The 18729-nt window shown below is 45.4% G+C and overlaps 1 protein-coding gene across 2 annotated transcripts in view; it reads right to left on the bottom strand.

Moving 5' to 3' along the window:
• MGAT5B (alpha-1,6-mannosylglycoprotein 6-beta-N-acetylglucosaminyltransferase B) overlaps positions 1-18729 on the bottom strand; it is a 250636-nt gene that overhangs the window by 23672 nt on the left and 208235 nt on the right. For both annotated transcript variants that reach the window (XM_056855117.1, XM_056855113.1), the window contains exons 12-14: positions 16338-16493; positions 12639-12785; positions 10845-10961 (exon numbers count right to left, since the gene is read on the bottom strand). In XM_056855117.1, the coding sequence (XP_056711095.1) occupies positions 10845-10961; positions 12639-12785; positions 16338-16493 (420 nt within the window). The remainder of the gene's footprint in view (positions 1-10844; positions 10962-12638; positions 12786-16337; positions 16494-18729) is intronic.

Raw genomic sequence — 18729 nt, forward strand, 5'->3', positions numbered from 1 at the left:
TTCCGCTGTCCCATCTTCAGCTTTCCCTCCCCCTGGCAGCCTCTCCCTAAGAAAACTGTATGTGCTTCCAGCTGCTGGGCTGAGCAGGGCCCAGTTGTGTGATGACGGTTGCTCGGCTGGGCTAAGTTGCATGGTGAGGAACCAGCAAGGATTTGGGTGGGGGCTCGGTTTCCCCTATTTCCCCCTCCTCACACTACTTTCTCTTTCCCTCGTCCTGGCAACCCCCATGCTGCCTGCTGTCCTTCCCACATACCAACCAACCTACATTTTATTTTTCCCCATCTTCAACTATATTGGTTATTCATTTGCTTTTGGGCTCTTTCACACATGCTGAATAATGCACTTTTCAATCCACTTTAACAATCGTTTGCAAGGGGGTGTTGCTATTTCACACAGTAAAATCCAGCTGCAAAGTGCATTGAAAGTGGATTGAAAGTGCATTACTGAGCATGTTTGAAAGCACCCTTCATTATACCCCCCCCATTCTCCACAAAGAACCTTACAGCATTTTCCTCTCTTCTGTTTTATCCTCACACCAACCCTGTGAGGTATGTTAGGCTGAATTTAATACTTCAGGAATCTGACTAGGTGAGCTTTGGCCCAGAAAAGCTGATGTCATAATATATTCATGGGTCATTAATGCATGTCTGGTTTGTCTTGTGTTTCTCCCGAGTATATGGCGAATCTCCCTTTTCTAAATGCATGACGATGTCCCGAGTGCGCAATCAACCCACCTCCCTCTGCTACTTTCCCGGGTTAGACAATCATTGCCTTGTCGCAATTATAAACAAAAAATCTCGTCAAAGTACAGGGTTCTGTCATGCGTGTCAGTGTGCAACTCGACTCCGCCTCCTCCTGACACCACTTTCCCCTCCCACCACTCCTTTGCAGCCCGACTCCCGACTTTGGAGCCTTGCCGCTGTGGGAGAAGGCGGGGGGCCGAGAGACTGGCTGCCACCGCACACGGTAGACCGGCCGCTGCCGGGAAGGAGAAAGCGGGAGGTAGAGAGACCTGCCGCTGCCGCACATGCCATTGCAGGAGGAGGTGGAGGGCCTCCACCCTGGGGGACAGCAGAGCAGCGGTGGCTCCTTACACTAGTTGCCACCGCCTCCACCCACTGCTGGCTTCCCCTCGCCTCCACCTGGGGGATAGTGGGGTGGAGGAGCACGGAGCTCCAACGGAGCGCTTTGTACGTTTAATTATTTGAAATCGGGGCAAAAAAAGTGTGATTTACCAGCAACAAAAACGTGTGAGCAGAGCTATGTGTTAATGGCCTTAGTTTTAAGGTTTCACAGACTCGATATCTTAGTGGTGGCAGACTAACATGGCCATCTATCTGGAATTTCTCCATAGCAAGGAGCATTCTCTTAAGTAAATAATATTTCCTTCTAAACTGTGCTTGAAGTGGGAGAAAAAAGGAAGTGGGGTGGTGTTGGGATCTGTTCACCACGTTTAGGCTTGTCACTGTTCTGTATGATAGACTATTCCCAGCATATCTTGCCCAGAGACACCTTCCTTTTCTTCCAACAGAAAGCCCAAACTCCTATCCCTAACCAGAAAAGGGGAGCATGAAACGTTTTCTTGGGGCACTTTCACACAGCCCAAATAATGCACTTTCAATCCAACTTCAGTGCACCTTATCGTTTGCAAGTGAATTTTGCCAGTTCATGCTGTAAAATCCGCCTTCAAAGTGCATTGACAGTGGATTGAAAGTGCATCATTTGGGCTGTGTGAAAGTGCCCTTAGTGACTTTTAGCAATACTGATGTGACCCTGCTACATCCTGGAATGGTTTTCATTTGCTGAAAAAGAAGCAGGATGATTTTAGGTCAGCTTGAAAAGATATGGGATTTCATTTCACCCCACCTTGAGGTCTGCTTCAAGGTCGGGCGGGGAATGAAGGACAAATAACAATGACACAATTGCTTTGGTCGTATGTGGCACGGCAACTAAAGTCACAAGGGGTCTCTTCAACCTCCAGTCTCAGGCTGTCTCCCAATTCCCAGCCAAGGGACTTAATTCTCATTTGGTAAGAGGCTCTCTGGAAATTGGCCTTAAAACAAACAGTAAAAATAGAATACCCAATACTGTCCGTTTAAAAAAGAGATGTTGAACAAATGTACTCACAGCCCAGATGCAGATTCATTTCTCCATGGGAATCTGAGCTTCCAACAGGAATCACAACCCCACAACAAATAATGAATTTTCATCAAACAAAATTAGGGGGGGGGGAAGCCCAGCCCAAATATTATCAGCCAAATAAATAGAAAATAATGCAATTGTCTACCAGTGTGTAACAGCAGCCTGGGGGATATTTTAACCAGCTATTTTCACAGCAGTGCTTAATGTGCTACTCTCCCAAGCATAGCCTGAAATATATAATTTTCCATTATATTCCTGTACATTTGACTTTAATATAATGAAGCCTTCTCCCTTCGCTACGCCAGAATATTGGCTGTATTAAAGTGTGTGTGTAGGAACAGTTTTTGAAAATGTAAACGTTGAAGTTCAAGTAAATGACCTCAGAATGAAAGCCAGCCCCTGCTCCGCCTGTAGCCTTTAACCTCTCGGTAACAGCTGCAATTCATCACTGGGACAATACTTCCAGTGTCACCTTTTCCTGTGGGCTGCAATTTGTCTTTTTGTCTCTCAAGCTCCGTGGGTTTCATGCGATTGTTCTGTAGCCTCGCCTTGTCGGGTCGCAAGGTGCTGAGTGCCATGCGAGGAAAGTTTGTGCTTTGATTATAATTATTTTGAAGAACAATCGCTTGCAGTTGGCCGCCGAACCAAATACGCGAGGGCATCAACCAGGCCTGCCAGTGAGCCACCAATTTGAATGCAACTCCCCCCCCCCGGGCCTTTAAGGCAACCCAAAACAGGCTCAGGAAGTTCCTGATTCTTCTGCCTGGCTGGGACTACTGATAGAGAGTGGGGTGATCAATCTCCTGGCAGGCAATGCATGGATAGAAGCAGAGGTGGAGTGGGAAGCTAAAATGACCCAGGAGCATGCAAAGGGGAGTGTCTTGTGTGGTATTGTGGTGTAGCCTCACCCATCACCTCCTCCTGTGTTGCTGCTGGCTGGGTCTAACTGTGAAGAAAATAGCCTTTATTTTGTGTTGTGGACACAACTTTGAGGATGGAATGCAATTCCTAGAGAGGTGTGATATCACTTCCAGGTTTTCTTTGGAAGTGACATCACGCCATAGGCGTGATGGCCATTTTGTAATTTTTCTCCTGCAACCGCTTTTAAGAGGTGGTGGGAAATGGGAGTTCGGGGCATGGGTTCCCCCACTCTAACCAGGGGACTGGCAGCCCCAGGGTAAGGAAGCCTAAAAGGCCACAGAGGACCACACTTAACCAAACCTCCTCTCACTTTTATTCCTGGTAATACCACTTACTAAAATGCTTCCTAGAAGTTACCGGCAGAAGACAAATAAAAAAAAAACCCACCAATGTTCATCTGAATATAGCTATGAAAGAGACTCAGTACTCATGTTTGGATGTTATTAAAGATAGCTGTGAAAAAATACCATTTACGCATGAGTTTTGCCACATCAGAGATGATAAAGAACTGCCTGTACTTTGGAAGTTAAAAGCCTGATGTGATTTATTTTCATATGACTGGGTTGGGTTTAGGTGGGGTGTAGGGTTGGGGCAGAGCTGAGGCAGGGGTTTGCGTGCACAGGGGATCCCCCTGGCAGGGGATGGAGGGGTAGGGTTGCCAGATCCAGGCTGGGAAACTCATGGAGATCTTGGGGTGGAGCCTGGAGAGGACAGGGACCTCAGTGGGATACAATGCCATAGAGCCCACACTCCAAGCATCCATTTTATCAAGGGGAACTGATCTCTGTAGTCTGGAAATGAGCTGTAATTCTGGGAGATCCCCAGGACTAGGGTTGCCAGGTCTCTCTTTGCCACCAGTGGGAGGTTTTTGGGGTGGAGCCTAAGGAGGGAGGGGTTTGGAGAGGGACTTCAGTGCCATAGAGTCCAATTGCCAAAGCGGCTATTTTCTCCAGGTGAACTGGTCTCTATCGGCTGGAGATCAGTTGTAATAGCAGATCTCCAGCTAGTGGGATGGGGTGAAGGGAGGCCCACAGACAAACTTTGTCCTGGGGCCCATGGTGGCTTTTGGCACCCTCAGGTGGAACTTCCAGTCCATGGGAAACTGTCAGGCAAGGCTAAGGCTACTCCACAAATTCAAGTATTTCCACTGGAGTTCAGAGGTAGGAAAAAATCTTCACAAGGCAGCTGGCAAGTTGAAAAGCATCAACTCTAAGCCGCCCGGTCCTTCCTCGTCTTTACTGAAGTTTGTTTTTAATTTCCTGCTGTGGCAGAACAGTATTTTAAAGGAAAAACATCAGGGGAATCCAACAGCACAAGCCCATAATAAGGCTTTTAATCTTTTAAGGTAGGTCAGTTTTTAGGCCTAATTGCTTTGACAGCATCTCTAATATTCAAGGCCTTGGGAGAGGGGAAAAAATGAAATAACTGTGAGTTACTTTGTATTCTGTACTGGTTTCCAGGTAGTTTATGGAACATCTTTTCAAAAGGAGCTCTAATGTGCTGAGAGATTAACCCACAAAGATGTTACCCAATAGGAGGGGAAGGGGGAGTCAACAATTCTTCCTCAGTTTACTGCAAATTGCAATGGCATTTGGAGCATCACATTCTTCCTAGATTTTAATTTCAAATTAAGGATGGATTCTAATTTCATTGTTTCAGTGTGAGAGAACTATCCTTCATACGTAGGACAAGCTCAGAACATCTTTGCTTCCCCATTCCCACAATCGTCACCCTTCCTTTCTGCCTGTGGCATAAGTGTAGGGTTGCCAGGTCCCTCTTCGCCACCAACGGGAGGTTTTTGGGGCGGAACCTGAGGAGGGCAGGGTTTGAGGAGGGACTTCAATGCTATAGAGTCCAATTGCCATTTTCTCCAGGTGAACTGATCTCTGTCAGCTGGAGATCAGTAATAATAGCAGGAGATCTCCAGCTATTACCTGGCGGTTGAGTAAGCCAAAATCAACACCTCTGCACTAATATCAAAGATAAGAAAAGTAATGCAGGAATCTTGGGCTATAATTAATACAACACAAATGAGTGAAGACGATCGTTTCATTCTTCATCAGTTCCATTCAATTCATGCAGTTCAAAAGGTATACACAAAGTTCAAAAATTCATTTCTTCCCCTTAGGGATAAATCTTATAACTATATCCATTGGCAATTGCAATAGTCCATATGACTTAAAATCTATAGAGGATATAGTTAGGATAAACAGAAGTCATTGCAAATGTAACCGTTCCACAACAATCTGGAGAAAAAGTGTCCTGTGTCTTGAATAGAAGCTCAATATGTGGAAATGTGCAGCTGATGCTTTTCTTGGCATGGAGTTAAATAACAACATCTGGTAAATAACAGCCAATTAAACCTCTATTAAAGAGACAACACATTTTCTCCAGCATTTTGGCAAATTTAGGATTGCCCACCCCCTCCAATCATCCTTAGGTCTTGCACGGGTCTCCAATAACAGGAAAATCTTGCACTGTGCCCTGAACTTGCACCTAAAGTAATTTAAGACTGTGGCAGAGCAAAAGAATTGAGGAGACATCTGTTCCTGTAGCTGCAATCATAACACTTTCCTGAGAGTAAGCCCAACTGAATACAATAAGACTTCCTTCTGAATAGACCTGCTCACTCTGTGGGTCTTCCAAGCCCCCTCCATAGGTGGGAGATCCCCAGGCTCCTATTTCTCACCACTGCTCACAGTGCCAGAAGGAGAAAAATAAAAATAGTCACAGATGAGCTGATGATATGACATCACTTCCAGAGAAAACCCAGAAGTGATGTCAGTATCCTCTAGGAATTGAGGAAACTCTAGAGTTTTACCACAGAGTTTCTGGTGATCCCTAGGGAAGTATGATGTCACTTCCAGCTTCATCATTCCATTACTGATGGCAACCCTTGTGTCCCTGTCCCCTGATCTTTTGCTGGTTGCCAGGCAACCCTATCACTCTCTGCCGAAAAAATATTTGTTTTTCTCTCCAAGTCATCACAGCAGCCATTACAGCAGGATCTTGTTTCCTTTCAGTTTGGATTCTGATAAAATAGAAGCTTCTAAAACAGAGTCATTTCTCCTCTCCTTGGCTACATGACTGTCTCAATTCCCTCACAGTTATGTTTGCCAACTGTCCAGAGAGAAAAAATGTCCTGACCTTTTAACAGAGGCTTGGTCATTTTATGCAAGGGTCGTTCCCATCAGTCACCCCCTGACTACTTCGGGGCTTTAATTATTCATTTCCCCCACATTTTCAGGATGCTGTTTTACCCCGAGTTTAAAGTCTGTCTCAACCCCAAATTGAAAGCCAGTCCTGTGCATACTTGTCCCTTTGGGATTTTTTCCACCCCATGCCCATTCTTGCTTCTCCCTCCCACATGTCTGTCCCCCTCATCCAATCCCTCCCCTTGAAGCCATTGTTGAGCACACTAGCGAGAGAATAATGCTTGAATAACTGCTTTTTTGGTCAGTTTCACAGCGAGCGTGGGTCAGTTCTCAGCAGGAAGGAATAGAGCCGAGCTGATTTGCTGCCCTTCCCTTATGCACATCCTCTTATAGGCATGAAGGCCTTTGGTTGTTGTTTGTGAATGTGAGACTACCGTTGGATCAACGAATGTCACAAATGACCATTCATTTTTTTATGTTCTTATGACCCTTGTATTGAGTTAAGCAGAAACAAATTGATCAGGGGAGGGGTTGTCCAGACCCTTCTCTGCTTTAGCTGTAAAATGGTTCAGATCAAATGAAATAATACAGCTGCAGGTTTGGCGACGTAATTAAAAAAAAAATACCCCACAGCCAATTACAAAGCAGCGTTTTCAATGGGGAGGGGCTCCTGTGTGGTTCAAAAGCTCTGCATTTTCACTGGGGATGCACAATTGATCCCAAGTAACTACTGGAATTTCTTCAGGGCAAAAAGCCCCTGTGCATAGTGTTTTGAGAATTCGACTGCAAATACTGTGCAGTTAGAGAGCAGCAGATCCAGTGGAAACAGACCATAAAGGCATAAAAGGCTACTGGCTGTTATCTACTTTCATGCTATGAAAAGCTTCAGCTGCCCATTTCCACATATTAAGCCTCTAATAAAGCAACAGGACTGTTGGCAATCAGGTTGCCTACCTCCAGGTGTGAAATGGACATCTCCCAGAATTACAACTGATCTTTAGACTACAGAGATCAGTTCTCCTGGAGAAAATGGCTACTTGGGGGGGGGGGCATTATGCCCAGCCGAGGTCCATCCCCTCCCCAAACTCCATTCTCCCCAGGCTCCACCCTCAAATCTCCAGGAATCTTCCAACCTGGGCTTGGCTACTGTAGTTTGCAACCCTACTCACAGAATACTTCTAATGTCGGTGAAAAATTGGAAGCAGGTTTTTAAATTGCATTTCTTATTCCCCCCTTCCCTTTTCTCCCTTTCCCTCTCCTTTCCTTCCTGTTCCCTTGTCCCCACCCCTGTCACTCACATCTTTGTCAGCTCCTCTTCTTTGCACTTGCCTGGTTTCTCTCTAGAACTGAAACTGAAGGTGTCAACTGAGGGAACCATGACCAGGGAGCTATTGATAGTCTTAATTTGTGTGATTATCTTTTAATTGAATTTTATATGGTTATTTGTATTTTTAAATTATATTTATTCATGTTGTTAGCCACCCTGAGCCCAGCTTAGGCCGGGGAAGGGGCGGGGTAAAAATATAATAAAATAAAAAATAAAATAAATATATTTTACACTGTTTTACTGCATTGTTCTCTAAATTGTAACCTAGTTTTACTGCAGTATTTGTTGTATGAAGCTTCTTGTATTTTTTATTGATTTGTTTTCATTTGTATTGCTTTGTTTTCTAATCCTGTAATCTGTCTGGAGTCTTAACAAGAAGGGTATCCTATCAATGAAGCAATTGCATTTTTACCTGTCATTCTTGAGCAGGAAAAGATGTGGTGTGGCCATTTTATGTGCAAATCACAACTGCAGTTAAGTGACTTCCACCCTCACTTGAGACTAGGGTTTCCAGTTCCACGTTGGGAAATACCTGGAGATTTTTGGGGCAGAGCCTGAGGAGGGTGGGGTTTGCGGAGGGGAGGGACTTCAATGCCATAGAATCCAATTGCCAAAGCAGCCAATTTCTCCAGGTGAACTGATCTCTATCAGCTGGAAATCAGTTGAAATAGCAGGAGATCTCCAGCTAGTACCTGGAGGTTGGCAACCCTACTTGAGGCAGAGTATGAGGCAGTCCCTTGCAATATGTACAACTGTGTTACTCCTTGAATAATTAGCACTGTGGTGCGCTATTCAAAACAGTCCATCATCTTTTGCAAGTGTATCCCAGTTGTAGGAGAGGAGAAGAAAGAACCCATGCAAATAAGTGATTTCAGGGAGCATAGAAAAGATCAATGCAATTCATGCCACATGCCATATATTCTCAAAGAGTCAGGAACACTGTACACTTTACATTACTCATAACACATTACGGTTGCCAATTGCCTGGAGAAAAAGTACTTTGTTCCTTTAATGGGATGTTATTTACCTCCATGCCATAAAAAACTTCAGCTACCCCTTTCCGTTCATTCAGCCTCTATTAAAGGGGCAGGACATCTTTCGCCACACAGTTTGGCAACCCTATTTTCCATACTTGCCCAAAATACAACATGAGAAACATGTATTTACAAGCATATGTGTTATATAGGCATTCGTGCTAAGGATATGGGATTGGCTATGACTCTCTGCAAAATATCCACTCCAAGGTAAGCCAGGGGTTTGCCAGAACATTATGTACGAGACGGGCCTCAGGAGCCCCCAGACTGTCTCTTTTAATAACCATTCAGTTGAGCTGAATTCTCAGACTCCTGCCAGCCTTCTGAATCAGACTCAGGTATTATGAGAAATGCTATTTTGCACTATATCATCTTTGTAACAACCGGGACGCCCATCTCCCACCCAAAGCAAATTGTGAGCAAAATGGAAATCAGCACATTTCCCCCTCCAGGAGAATTGACATTAATGATCTGGACAACTTGAAAGGCTTCTGCTGCCGGGGAGGTAAATATTCATGACAGATACATTTTAAAAGTCTTCAAGAAACCGCATCATCCAGCAGGGGCTGTGTTTTTCAGAAAGTCCTTTTCTGCCTCCCCCCCCTCTTTTTTTTTTTTTTTTTTTTGCAATGCTCATATTTAAAAGGGGACTCTTGGGGCTCTTCCTATGGTTGTTGAATGGCTTAATACAAGTACTAATAATACCAGTGATTAATAATTAAACTAAAGAAGACAAATTATCGAAAGCATTTACATGGGAGGAACAGCAGGCAGGCGAAGCTAATATCGCCTGATACAGAAGAGGCTCTGTGGTGCAATCTTGGAAAAAATTGCCCAGACGCTGAAAGTGTTTTTTCTGAGAATGAACCTATTAGCATTGAGGATTGTGTATGGTTGCCAGGTCCCTCTTTGCCACCGGCGGGAGGTTTTTGGGGCAGAGCCTGTGGAGGGCGGGGTTTGCGGAGGGGAGGGACTTCAATGCCATAGAGTCCAATGGCCAAAGTGGCCATTTTTTCCAGGTGAACTGATCTCTGTTGGCTGGAGATCAGTTGTAATAGCAGGAGATCTCCAGCTAGTACCTGGAGGTTGGCAACCCTAAGGATTGTACCTGATGTAAGTTTTCTTTGAACAGGCAAGTCCCGTATTTTAGAGTCAGACCAGATGTTATAGAAAAGCATGCCTCTCGTAGTGAAAACAGTCACCAAAATCTGGTTCGCCTTCGACAATATTGCATAGAATCGATCTTGTGTCATGGCATCGTCGTTTCCCCATGATCAGTGGTGTGAGCCAGGTCAGGAAAATGCAGAAAGATGTGATGTCCCAACACAAAGTAAATTCTGTTTGTTGCAGTGGAGGGGAGAGTGGTGAAAAAGTTGCATATTGGCCCTTTTTAGCACCCAATGAATATTTATCATAATACTCAGTCTAGCTCTTAAAGTCCTTGCAGAACTCACTTATAAATATTATTTATGTACTTAAAAACATTTTTTTATCATGCAGTTTTCCTGCAAATGTGTGTGTTTAACCAAATGCTAGTAGCTGAAATGCCAGCAGCCAGAGTGGCAAATGGGAATATCTGCAGTAAAGACATGAACACATGAAGCTGCCTAATACTGAATCAGACCCTTGGTCCATCAAAGTCAGTATTATCTAAGACTGGCAGCGGCTCTCCAGGGTCTCAGGCAGGGGTCTCTCACATCACCTACTTGCCTAGTCCCTTTAACTGGAAATGCCGGGGATTGAACCCGGGACCTTCTACATGCTCTACCACTGAGCCACAGCCCCTCCCCTAGAGTTGTATGCACCCCTTTCTGAGGTGAGGTTGATGTACATCTTAAATAATGTTGGAATCAGCCCTCTAACACTCAGCGTCACCTAAGGCCTGAGATTCTGAAAACTAGAAGTTTAAAAAGAATGGAGAGCGACCTTTTAAAAGATGAAACTTCAGATGAAAAATATTCAAAATGACAACATGGATTTCATTTCCAGACGCCCCCCCAACTGAATTAGTAACACCTTCTAATCCAGATGGTTTGACTGCACAGCCTACAGTTTTCTGCGATTGTGAGGGTGTGTGTGTGTGTGTGTGTAGACCTGCAATGAATCATGTTTTGCTACATTCTTCCTCAGATGCATTGGAAACCCACACTCATTCCCAACCTGCTGTGTTCCTACTGAACCCACCCCCTGTGTTTAGCAAAACACAGTAACACAGGCTCAATTTCCATGACAAAGAACATTTCACTAGGTTTGACAAGCAATTACCTTGGTTTTCATGATGGCTTTGATAGCGGCTTCAAACTCCTCAGAATTGTTATAGTCTACTGTCCACACGTGGGGTTTCCCTATGAAATCTTGTGCATAGGGATGCTGGGAGGATACCTACAAATGTAGAAATCAATATTTCTAAACATTTCCTGCAGGGGGCACCATAAACAAGTTTTTCAGAAAACAGGGAGCACTGAATTTGGGCCAGAACGGGCAGCAAGGAAGAAAAGGAAACTCTGTGTGACACTATTTCACAGAGAAAAAGGGGCAGTCCAGATAAGAAATATCTCTAAGTTATGGATGCAGTATTCCAGTTCAAACTCAGGACCAAACTGGTTTTCTATGGCCATTTATGCAGGGCTGTTTCCCTCGGAGTCACCCCTGCCTACTGCTTCGGGGCTTCCTTTTGATTATGCATGCCTTTCCCGATCGTCAGAGATCTCCTTGCTCTCCCTGTGCGTTTTGCCCGTGTTTTCCAGATGCTGTTTTAGCCAGCATCCAGAAAACGTGGGTAAAATACGTGGAAACTTGCAGCAATCTCTGACGGTCAGGAAGGGCATTGTCCCGAGACGGACCTGGACCCGGTCCGTCTGGGCCTGAGTAGCCCCACCCCACCAAACTGAGTGCAGGAGATGGGGAAAGATCCAAAGGTGCCCCGGAACAACGGGGTAACCGTCCCCTTACCGGCAGGGGTTTTCTTCCCGGCAGGCTCGGCGGCGGGGAAGGAGACAGCCCTCGAAGAGGCCCGGTCCAGCGGGCAGAGCCCAAAGAAAGGGACCGGCCAACGTGTCGACACTGGAGGGCGGGGCTGGTGGCAGGAAGAGGGCCCAGGAGAAGCCGAGGCTGGAACGGGGCCAAGCGGCGGGGAGTCGAGCTGTGTCGGCGTCGCAGTCAGCCTCCAAGGCAACTGCCCTGCCGCCCAGCTGACAAGCGGGAGGGCGCGTCCAGGGCAGGGTCATGACAGCGCCCCAGCCCGCCGCCCTGGCAATAGTCCCGCCACCCAGCTGGCAAGCGGGCTGGCACATCCCGGGCAGGATTGTGGCGACGTGGGGGCGGAGGCCAGCTGAGGGCGGCCGGCTTCCGGGGGCGGGCTCTCAGAGTCCTAATAAGGTCTCAGGGGGTGGGGCCGGGGAAAGGGGTGGAGAACCAGGCCTATATAAAGGCCACTTAAGCGGAGGCCGAGGAGGAGGAGGGTCAGAGGTCTCCGTGCTGGCGTCTGGCAGTGGCAAGACTCTGGCTTCTTCAGAGGGAGAGGACGACTCAGACTCTCCCTCCGAATGTTCTGAGGCCGTGGAAGTTCCCTTGGCTCGACCCCTACAGGACATTAAAGAGAGGAGGGTGGGGAACCCAAAGCCCAGGCCTCTTACAGCATGCATAATCAAAAGGAAGCCCCAAAGCAGTCGGCAGGGGTGACCTCAGGGAAACAACCCTGCATAAACACAGACATGTCCCCCATCTCCATTCATGAATCTATGCACAATACAAAGTGCATACTATTGGTGAGTATCATTGTACAGGAGAAAAGCAACATGTTAAGCAATCTTCTTTTAGCTAGACATTCATCCTCACAACAACATGGTTCAGAAGGCTATTTTTTAATGTTTTTATAGATGGGGAACTGAGCCTTAGAAATAACAATTTACCCTTGGCCACCCAGACCTTCCATGACTACCCTGAAATCTGATCCTTCTTACTCTGCGAACATTCTCAGAATGGAAAACAACTTTACACCTCAGAAATATCCAGGTCCATTTCTGAGACCTCGGTGGCACAACTGCATATCAGACTTGCCTCTCTGGATGTGGGCTTCCCTCTGAAGAATTCGTGATTGAGCGAACTGTGGGGTGGGTTGAAACGGGACTGCAGGAAAATGCACCCATTGGCGATCGCTTCCAAAGGGGCAGGGCCTTCGTAAGGGAAACCAAACCCAATGAAGAGCTGCAGGGAGCAAATGGAGACATTTCAGTGATCCTTCACAATCACAGGCTTTCCCACCACTTGCGTCTTTATGGCTCAGCTCAGTTCTTTGCTTCAGGTTGTAGGTACTGCAAGGCTGTCCTGGGGGGGACAACCTGGATTGTTGACCATCCCACTTTCTCTGGGGAATGGAATGTTGTTCACTAGCACCGGACGTTGATGGTCCACAGAGCTTTCCCTTTGCCCTTCAGCTTCCTCCTCACCTGTTGAATGCAAGTCTTGCTGTTATCCCAGCAGTGGAGAACTTCCTCCAGCACACAGCTACATTCAAACTGTCACATGAGTCAGATAGCCTCTCCTCATTTGCATATATTAGCAGGCACTAATTAACTATTTGCATATAATTTTAATGAATACGCCAGATGTCACATTACAGTTTGTGAATACGTCGGCCACATTATTTGACAGTTTTCTTATTCAGAGACATTGTTGCCTTCCTGTGAAAAGCTTGAATTAGCCCCCAGGGGTAAGGAACCCTGTTACAGAAAGATTTAGAAATTGTGAAAGTAATGAATTGGGGATTCTTGTTTCTTGTGTCCTTCTTTCATTGGCATTTTTCCATCGTATTCAAAACTTTATCTCTGCAACCATGAGGCCTATAAAATGACTTACATTTAAATATGAAAGCTGAGATTCCCAGGAGCCCAAGGGTGCATACACACATGTTGCTATAGGCATGTTCTCTCTGCAGGGGATTTCCTGTCATGCAGAGAGGTGTGGGGTTATGTGGGGCGTCCATGGCTATTTTTTAGCAACGTGCTTCCACATGACAACTTGCAGAGAGCAGCAACATATAGGGAGAAATATACCCAAAAGCTCCCTATAAAAACTTGCATTATTATCTGTCTATTTCAGTGTGTCCATTCATTTGTCTTACCAAAGGCTCACTTTTAACAGTTTCTGTGGGGCTCAGTTAGAACTAAGGGGAATGAAAAGGCCTTTTTCTAACCTGCCTTCACTTACCCCATCCCTTGTTCACACCTGCATTTACTTTAATCTAAGGCTGCCCTGAAGTTTCTCTGTAGGGTTCCTCCATCCAACAGTGTTGGATCAGGACTGTAGTCACTCTTCAATATTGTGGCCAGCTAGGGGTAATAAGGTGTAAACTTCAAGGCACTTTGGCACACAGCTAGGATTTCTGTTAGGTAAGTTTCAGTGTCAAACAAAAAGCAGCTTTTACAACAGAGGTTTTTTTCCCCCTATAGAAACCTACTTAATAAATAGGAGTCACATCAACCATTCTACAGAATGACCAGAGACTCTCAGACTTGATGCCAGCATAAGCTGTCTTGTTCTTCAGCCTTTTATTACATTCATGCAGTGGAAAACACAATGCAAAACATTTCATTTCCCATTTAGCCATGAGAGTGAGCAGTCATCAGGAAATGTCCTACACTAGTGGTGCCTGGATTTGAATGTCTAAAAACATTGGACACAATCAACAAAAGCCAGTCAAAGTACAATTGGAAAAGAAATTCACTAAATTTTACTTCATATTGCCCATGAAGATTATGGAATATTAACACGAGGTCAGGAGAAAGGTTTTTTAAAGGGGTTAAGGGATAAGGCCCATTCATTTTATACCCCTAGTTTAGATGTGAAAATTATTCCTTTACCTGTAGGTCAATGTAGCTTTAAAATCATAACCAATAATGTGGATATCGAAGGCTATTAATATGTCCATATACAGAAAGCAGATCATTAATCTAGTAAGTTTTTTGTTGCAATTATATGCTTCAGTAAATTGCTTCAAAGAACTGGCAAGATTTCTAAATGGTTGCAGAAACTTCTATCCATATAATTTTGAGGAAGATCCATCTGTAATGTCCTTGGCTATCTCTTCCATAATGAGATTACGCTTCTTTTCCCAGGCCATTTTGGTTCTGCTCCACTCTCCCTTTCTAATTCTATTATGCCATTTTCACACATACAGTGGCTTCATCAAACCTGTATTACCAAGTGTGGAATGAGCTATTAGCCTGCTTAGGGAATGATCAGAACGGGAGAGCTGGGAACTTCCTTAGTGACACATAAGAAACTCACTGTCGCAAATGGATTTTGTTGAAAGAAAGTCCCTGGTGGGGACAGGCCCTCTGGATCACTGGGAAGGCTAATGGGGCAGAGAGCTGCAGTAGCAAACAAAACAAAACAACAAAGTAGAAGGCAGATGGCTAATCTAGAGTGCTCTTTGGGAATGCTAAGTAACTGCTTTGAGTTTATTTAGGAAAAGCAGTATATAAGTTCTCCTTCTTTGGAGGTTTTTAAGCAGCGGCTAGATGGCCATCTGACAGCAGTGCTGATTCTGTGAACTTAGGCAGTTCCTGAATTTAACACTGATCGCCACTTTGGGGTCAGGAAGCAATTTTCCTCCAGGCTAGATTGGCCAGGGATCCTGGAGGTTTGGGGGTTCCCCCTCCCATCTTCTGGGCATGGGATAGGGGTCATTGGGGAGTGGGGGGAGGTAGTTGTGAATTTCCTGCATTGTGCAGGGGGTTGGACTAGATGACCCTTGAGGTCTCTTCCAGCTCTACGTTTCTGTTTCTATATATTAAGTAAATAAATGGATTAGGCTGCAATCCTAAAGAGATATACAATCCATTGAAGTCAATATGCTTAGGTGGATATAACTATGCTTAGGACAGCAGTATAAGGCTGCACATTTACCTTGGAGTAAGTCTGGTTGCCATAAGTCGGCTGCGACTTGACGGCACTTCACACACACACACACACGTCTCATAGAGCACAATGTGACTTATTTCAGCATAAGTATCCATGGGCATGGACTACAAGGCTGTGTTTGGGAGTAAATCCCCTTTAATTCAGTGTAAGTCTATTTCTTAGAAAACTTATTTAGATTCAGAGTGTAGAGCAGCAATCCTAAATATCTGTCTGTCTGTATTTTGATCTCAACTTATTAGCAGTATTAGGTGATGCTGAACAATATTGACTGGACCAAGATCACTTAGTGAGCTTCATGGCTGAGTGGGGATTTGCCCCTAATTCTCCCCAGTTCTAAATTCTGGAAGCAGGAGAACAAACAGCCAAAAGTAATTGGTTTGAGTACTATAACTGGCCTATGGGTTCATAACGCAACAGGCAAAGCCTAGTATTACAACCAGCCAGCCACCAGTAGCTCTGTGTGTGTGTGTGTGTGTGTGCGCGCGCGCATGTGTAAAGTGCCATCAAGTCGCAGCTGAGTGATGGTGACCCCAGCAAGGGGCTTCCAAGGCAAATAAGAAGCAGAGTTGGTTTGCCATCGCCTTCCTCTGCAGAGTCTTTCTTGGTGGTCTCTCTTCCAAGTACTGACCCTGCTTAGCTTGAGATCTGGCGAGCTCAGCTATACTACGTTGCCTTTCCTCCTCACCAGCAGCTACCACACTAAATTAAGAACATCTACATAAATGGAACTCAAGGCAACACCCCAACAAATCCTTCCTTCCTTCCTTCCCAAATCCTTCCCTCCTTCCTTCCTGTTTGGAAACAAATATCTTTTTGCCCATGATAAAGAAATACCTTGGCTTTCCTCAGCAGTTGCTGGAACTCGTGTTGTGGCAGAAGGCCATGATTCTTCACGAAAGCTGGGACTTCAGGTGGACGCTGAGTTTCATAATAAACAGTGCCATGGATCTCCATGTACTTGTTAAGGATAGCAAGAAATTTCTCTTTACCCTAGGAAAGGGAGGAAAAGGGGGAATTCACCGGTTCAGATTCTGAAAGGTGAAAACTTGAATTCTCTTACAGTTCATCCAAATGTTAACTTTCCCTGCGCCAAGATCAGAAGCTAGCAAATAATTACAGACCCGTGGGAGACCAGCCAGCGTACTAAGAAAATGAGCTGGGAAGTCCCTGGTTCAAATTCTCACCTCAGCTACAAATTCAGGCAAGCCACAATGTCTCAGTCTGCGCATCCTATATTTAACATTGAGATAATAATATTGGCCTTCCTTACAGGGATGTTGTAAGGAGTACTGTGAAAATATATGTGAAGCACTTGCAGCACTGAGAGAAAAAAGTACATAAATACATATTACGCTACTCTTCCTGGAACACAGACCAGTTATCTTGTCCCTCAGAACAAGATTGCCAATGATCAAAGTATGGGGATGGTAGCTTATTCTGAGAAGAGAGCACCTTCACTTAGATCAAAGCATCTTCTGGGGAACGGAACCGGCTTTTGTTAATTCCCATACTATGAATTGTTTTATGATTATGATGATGAAAGCTATGCCGCTACTTACTTTTCGGGATGTATCTGTTTTTCCTGTTTGTTCTTTTTTCTGTCATCACCAAATGGCTGATAGAAATAAGCTTCAATTTGTTTTAGATATCTCATCACCAGCACTCACCTCTCCATCCTTCACAACCATTTTCTTTCCCTGAAAGCTGCAGGAGGACTCAGGAGGTGCTTTTAGCCTGGCTTCCTCCCACTTCAAATCATCAGGTCTGGTCTATTAATGCAATCCCAGACGAACACTACCAAGGGCTGTGTGTCAGTGGTAGACGGAGTTCCCAACTGCCCATAATGGCGGGCAATTGCCTGCCAATTAGTTCTGCTGCCTGCTGGCACTCAGCTGGTTGACGGGAGGACGCAGGCTGGCAGAAGGGAGGCGCGATGACATTGCTTCTGGTTTATGTGGCAGTGCCAGCATCGCAAACTCTATGGAAACCATAGAGTTTTTGGCAAGTGCTAGAGTGCCCCCCTGGTGTGATGCCAGTTCTTCTGCATAAATTAGAAGTCATGTCATTGTGCAGGGGACACCGATGGCTGCCCCTGAACCTGCCTCTCTAAACCTCCCACCAATTGCCAGGAGGGACCTGGTAACCTTTGTGATAGAGTATGTGCTTTTGTATGAAGCTTCATGAGTTCATGTGTGACCCCTTCATAATATAGGATCCCCCACACCTAGGAAAAGCAGGAGCCTGGGGAGTGGATATAATTGTTTCTCCCTTCTACAATGGCTCAGAGTGAAAAAGAAAGATTTTACAGGGATCTAAAAGGAAAGCGGTATTTTGTAGTTTCCCACAAGTTTTCCTTTAGGGAACGGGGCTTGCATTAGGCTGATTAACTCTGGAGCTCATTTGATGTTACCTTTTAAAAACTGCATGTAGCTAGTAAGGACTTCATTATCGCTCTATCCAATGAACAGGGCTGCAGATCAATACATGCCACACAATGTTTCCAAGCATGGATCTCTCTTTGCTGCCAGCATAAATTCCCCGCAAGAGAAGCAGACTTCCGGTTGAGTTTGGCTATGGTCAGCGTTGTCCTTTGCAGAACGCCCCCTCCCTCCCCAGATCCCTCTACCTTCCACAGCACCAAAAGAACAAACCAGGACACATTAAATTGTGATTGGAGGGCAGGGGCAAAACTGACAATCCTCAGCTGGCATTTATGGCCAAGCCAAGCAATGAAACAAAGCTCTTTCCAGTCGCAGAGCTTCAAACACATTCTCCTGATTAATTCTAATGCCTTGAGACAGCCAGGAATTTTATGGGGAGAAAGGCCCTTGATAACACTTATCCACCCCCACTGTCTGCAGCAGCTGTGTGCTTGAAGCGGCTATAGAAATTATGCCTCTCTGTCCCAATACTAAAGCGTCATGCTCGGATGCCACCACTTTCAGAAATCACAGGTGGCTGATGATGCATTGATAGAGCTGCCAACCTCCAGGTGGTGGCTGGAGATCTCCTGCTATTACAACCTGGAGAAAATGGCCGCTTGGGAAGGTGGACTCTATGCCATTATTATACCCCATTGAAGTCCCTCCCCTCCCCAAACCCCACCCTTCTCAGGCTCCGCCCACAAAATCTCCAGGTATTTCCCAACCCGGACCTGGCAACCCTATCCATTGAAAATGGCTGTAGGTTTATAACCTCCAGGGGGTGGCTGGAAATCTCCCGCTAT

This window comes from Euleptes europaea, chromosome 1 (genome assembly GCF_029931775.1).
Source record: "Euleptes europaea isolate rEulEur1 chromosome 1, rEulEur1.hap1, whole genome shotgun sequence".
NCBI classification, from domain to species: domain Eukaryota; kingdom Metazoa; phylum Chordata; class Lepidosauria; order Squamata; family Sphaerodactylidae; genus Euleptes; species Euleptes europaea.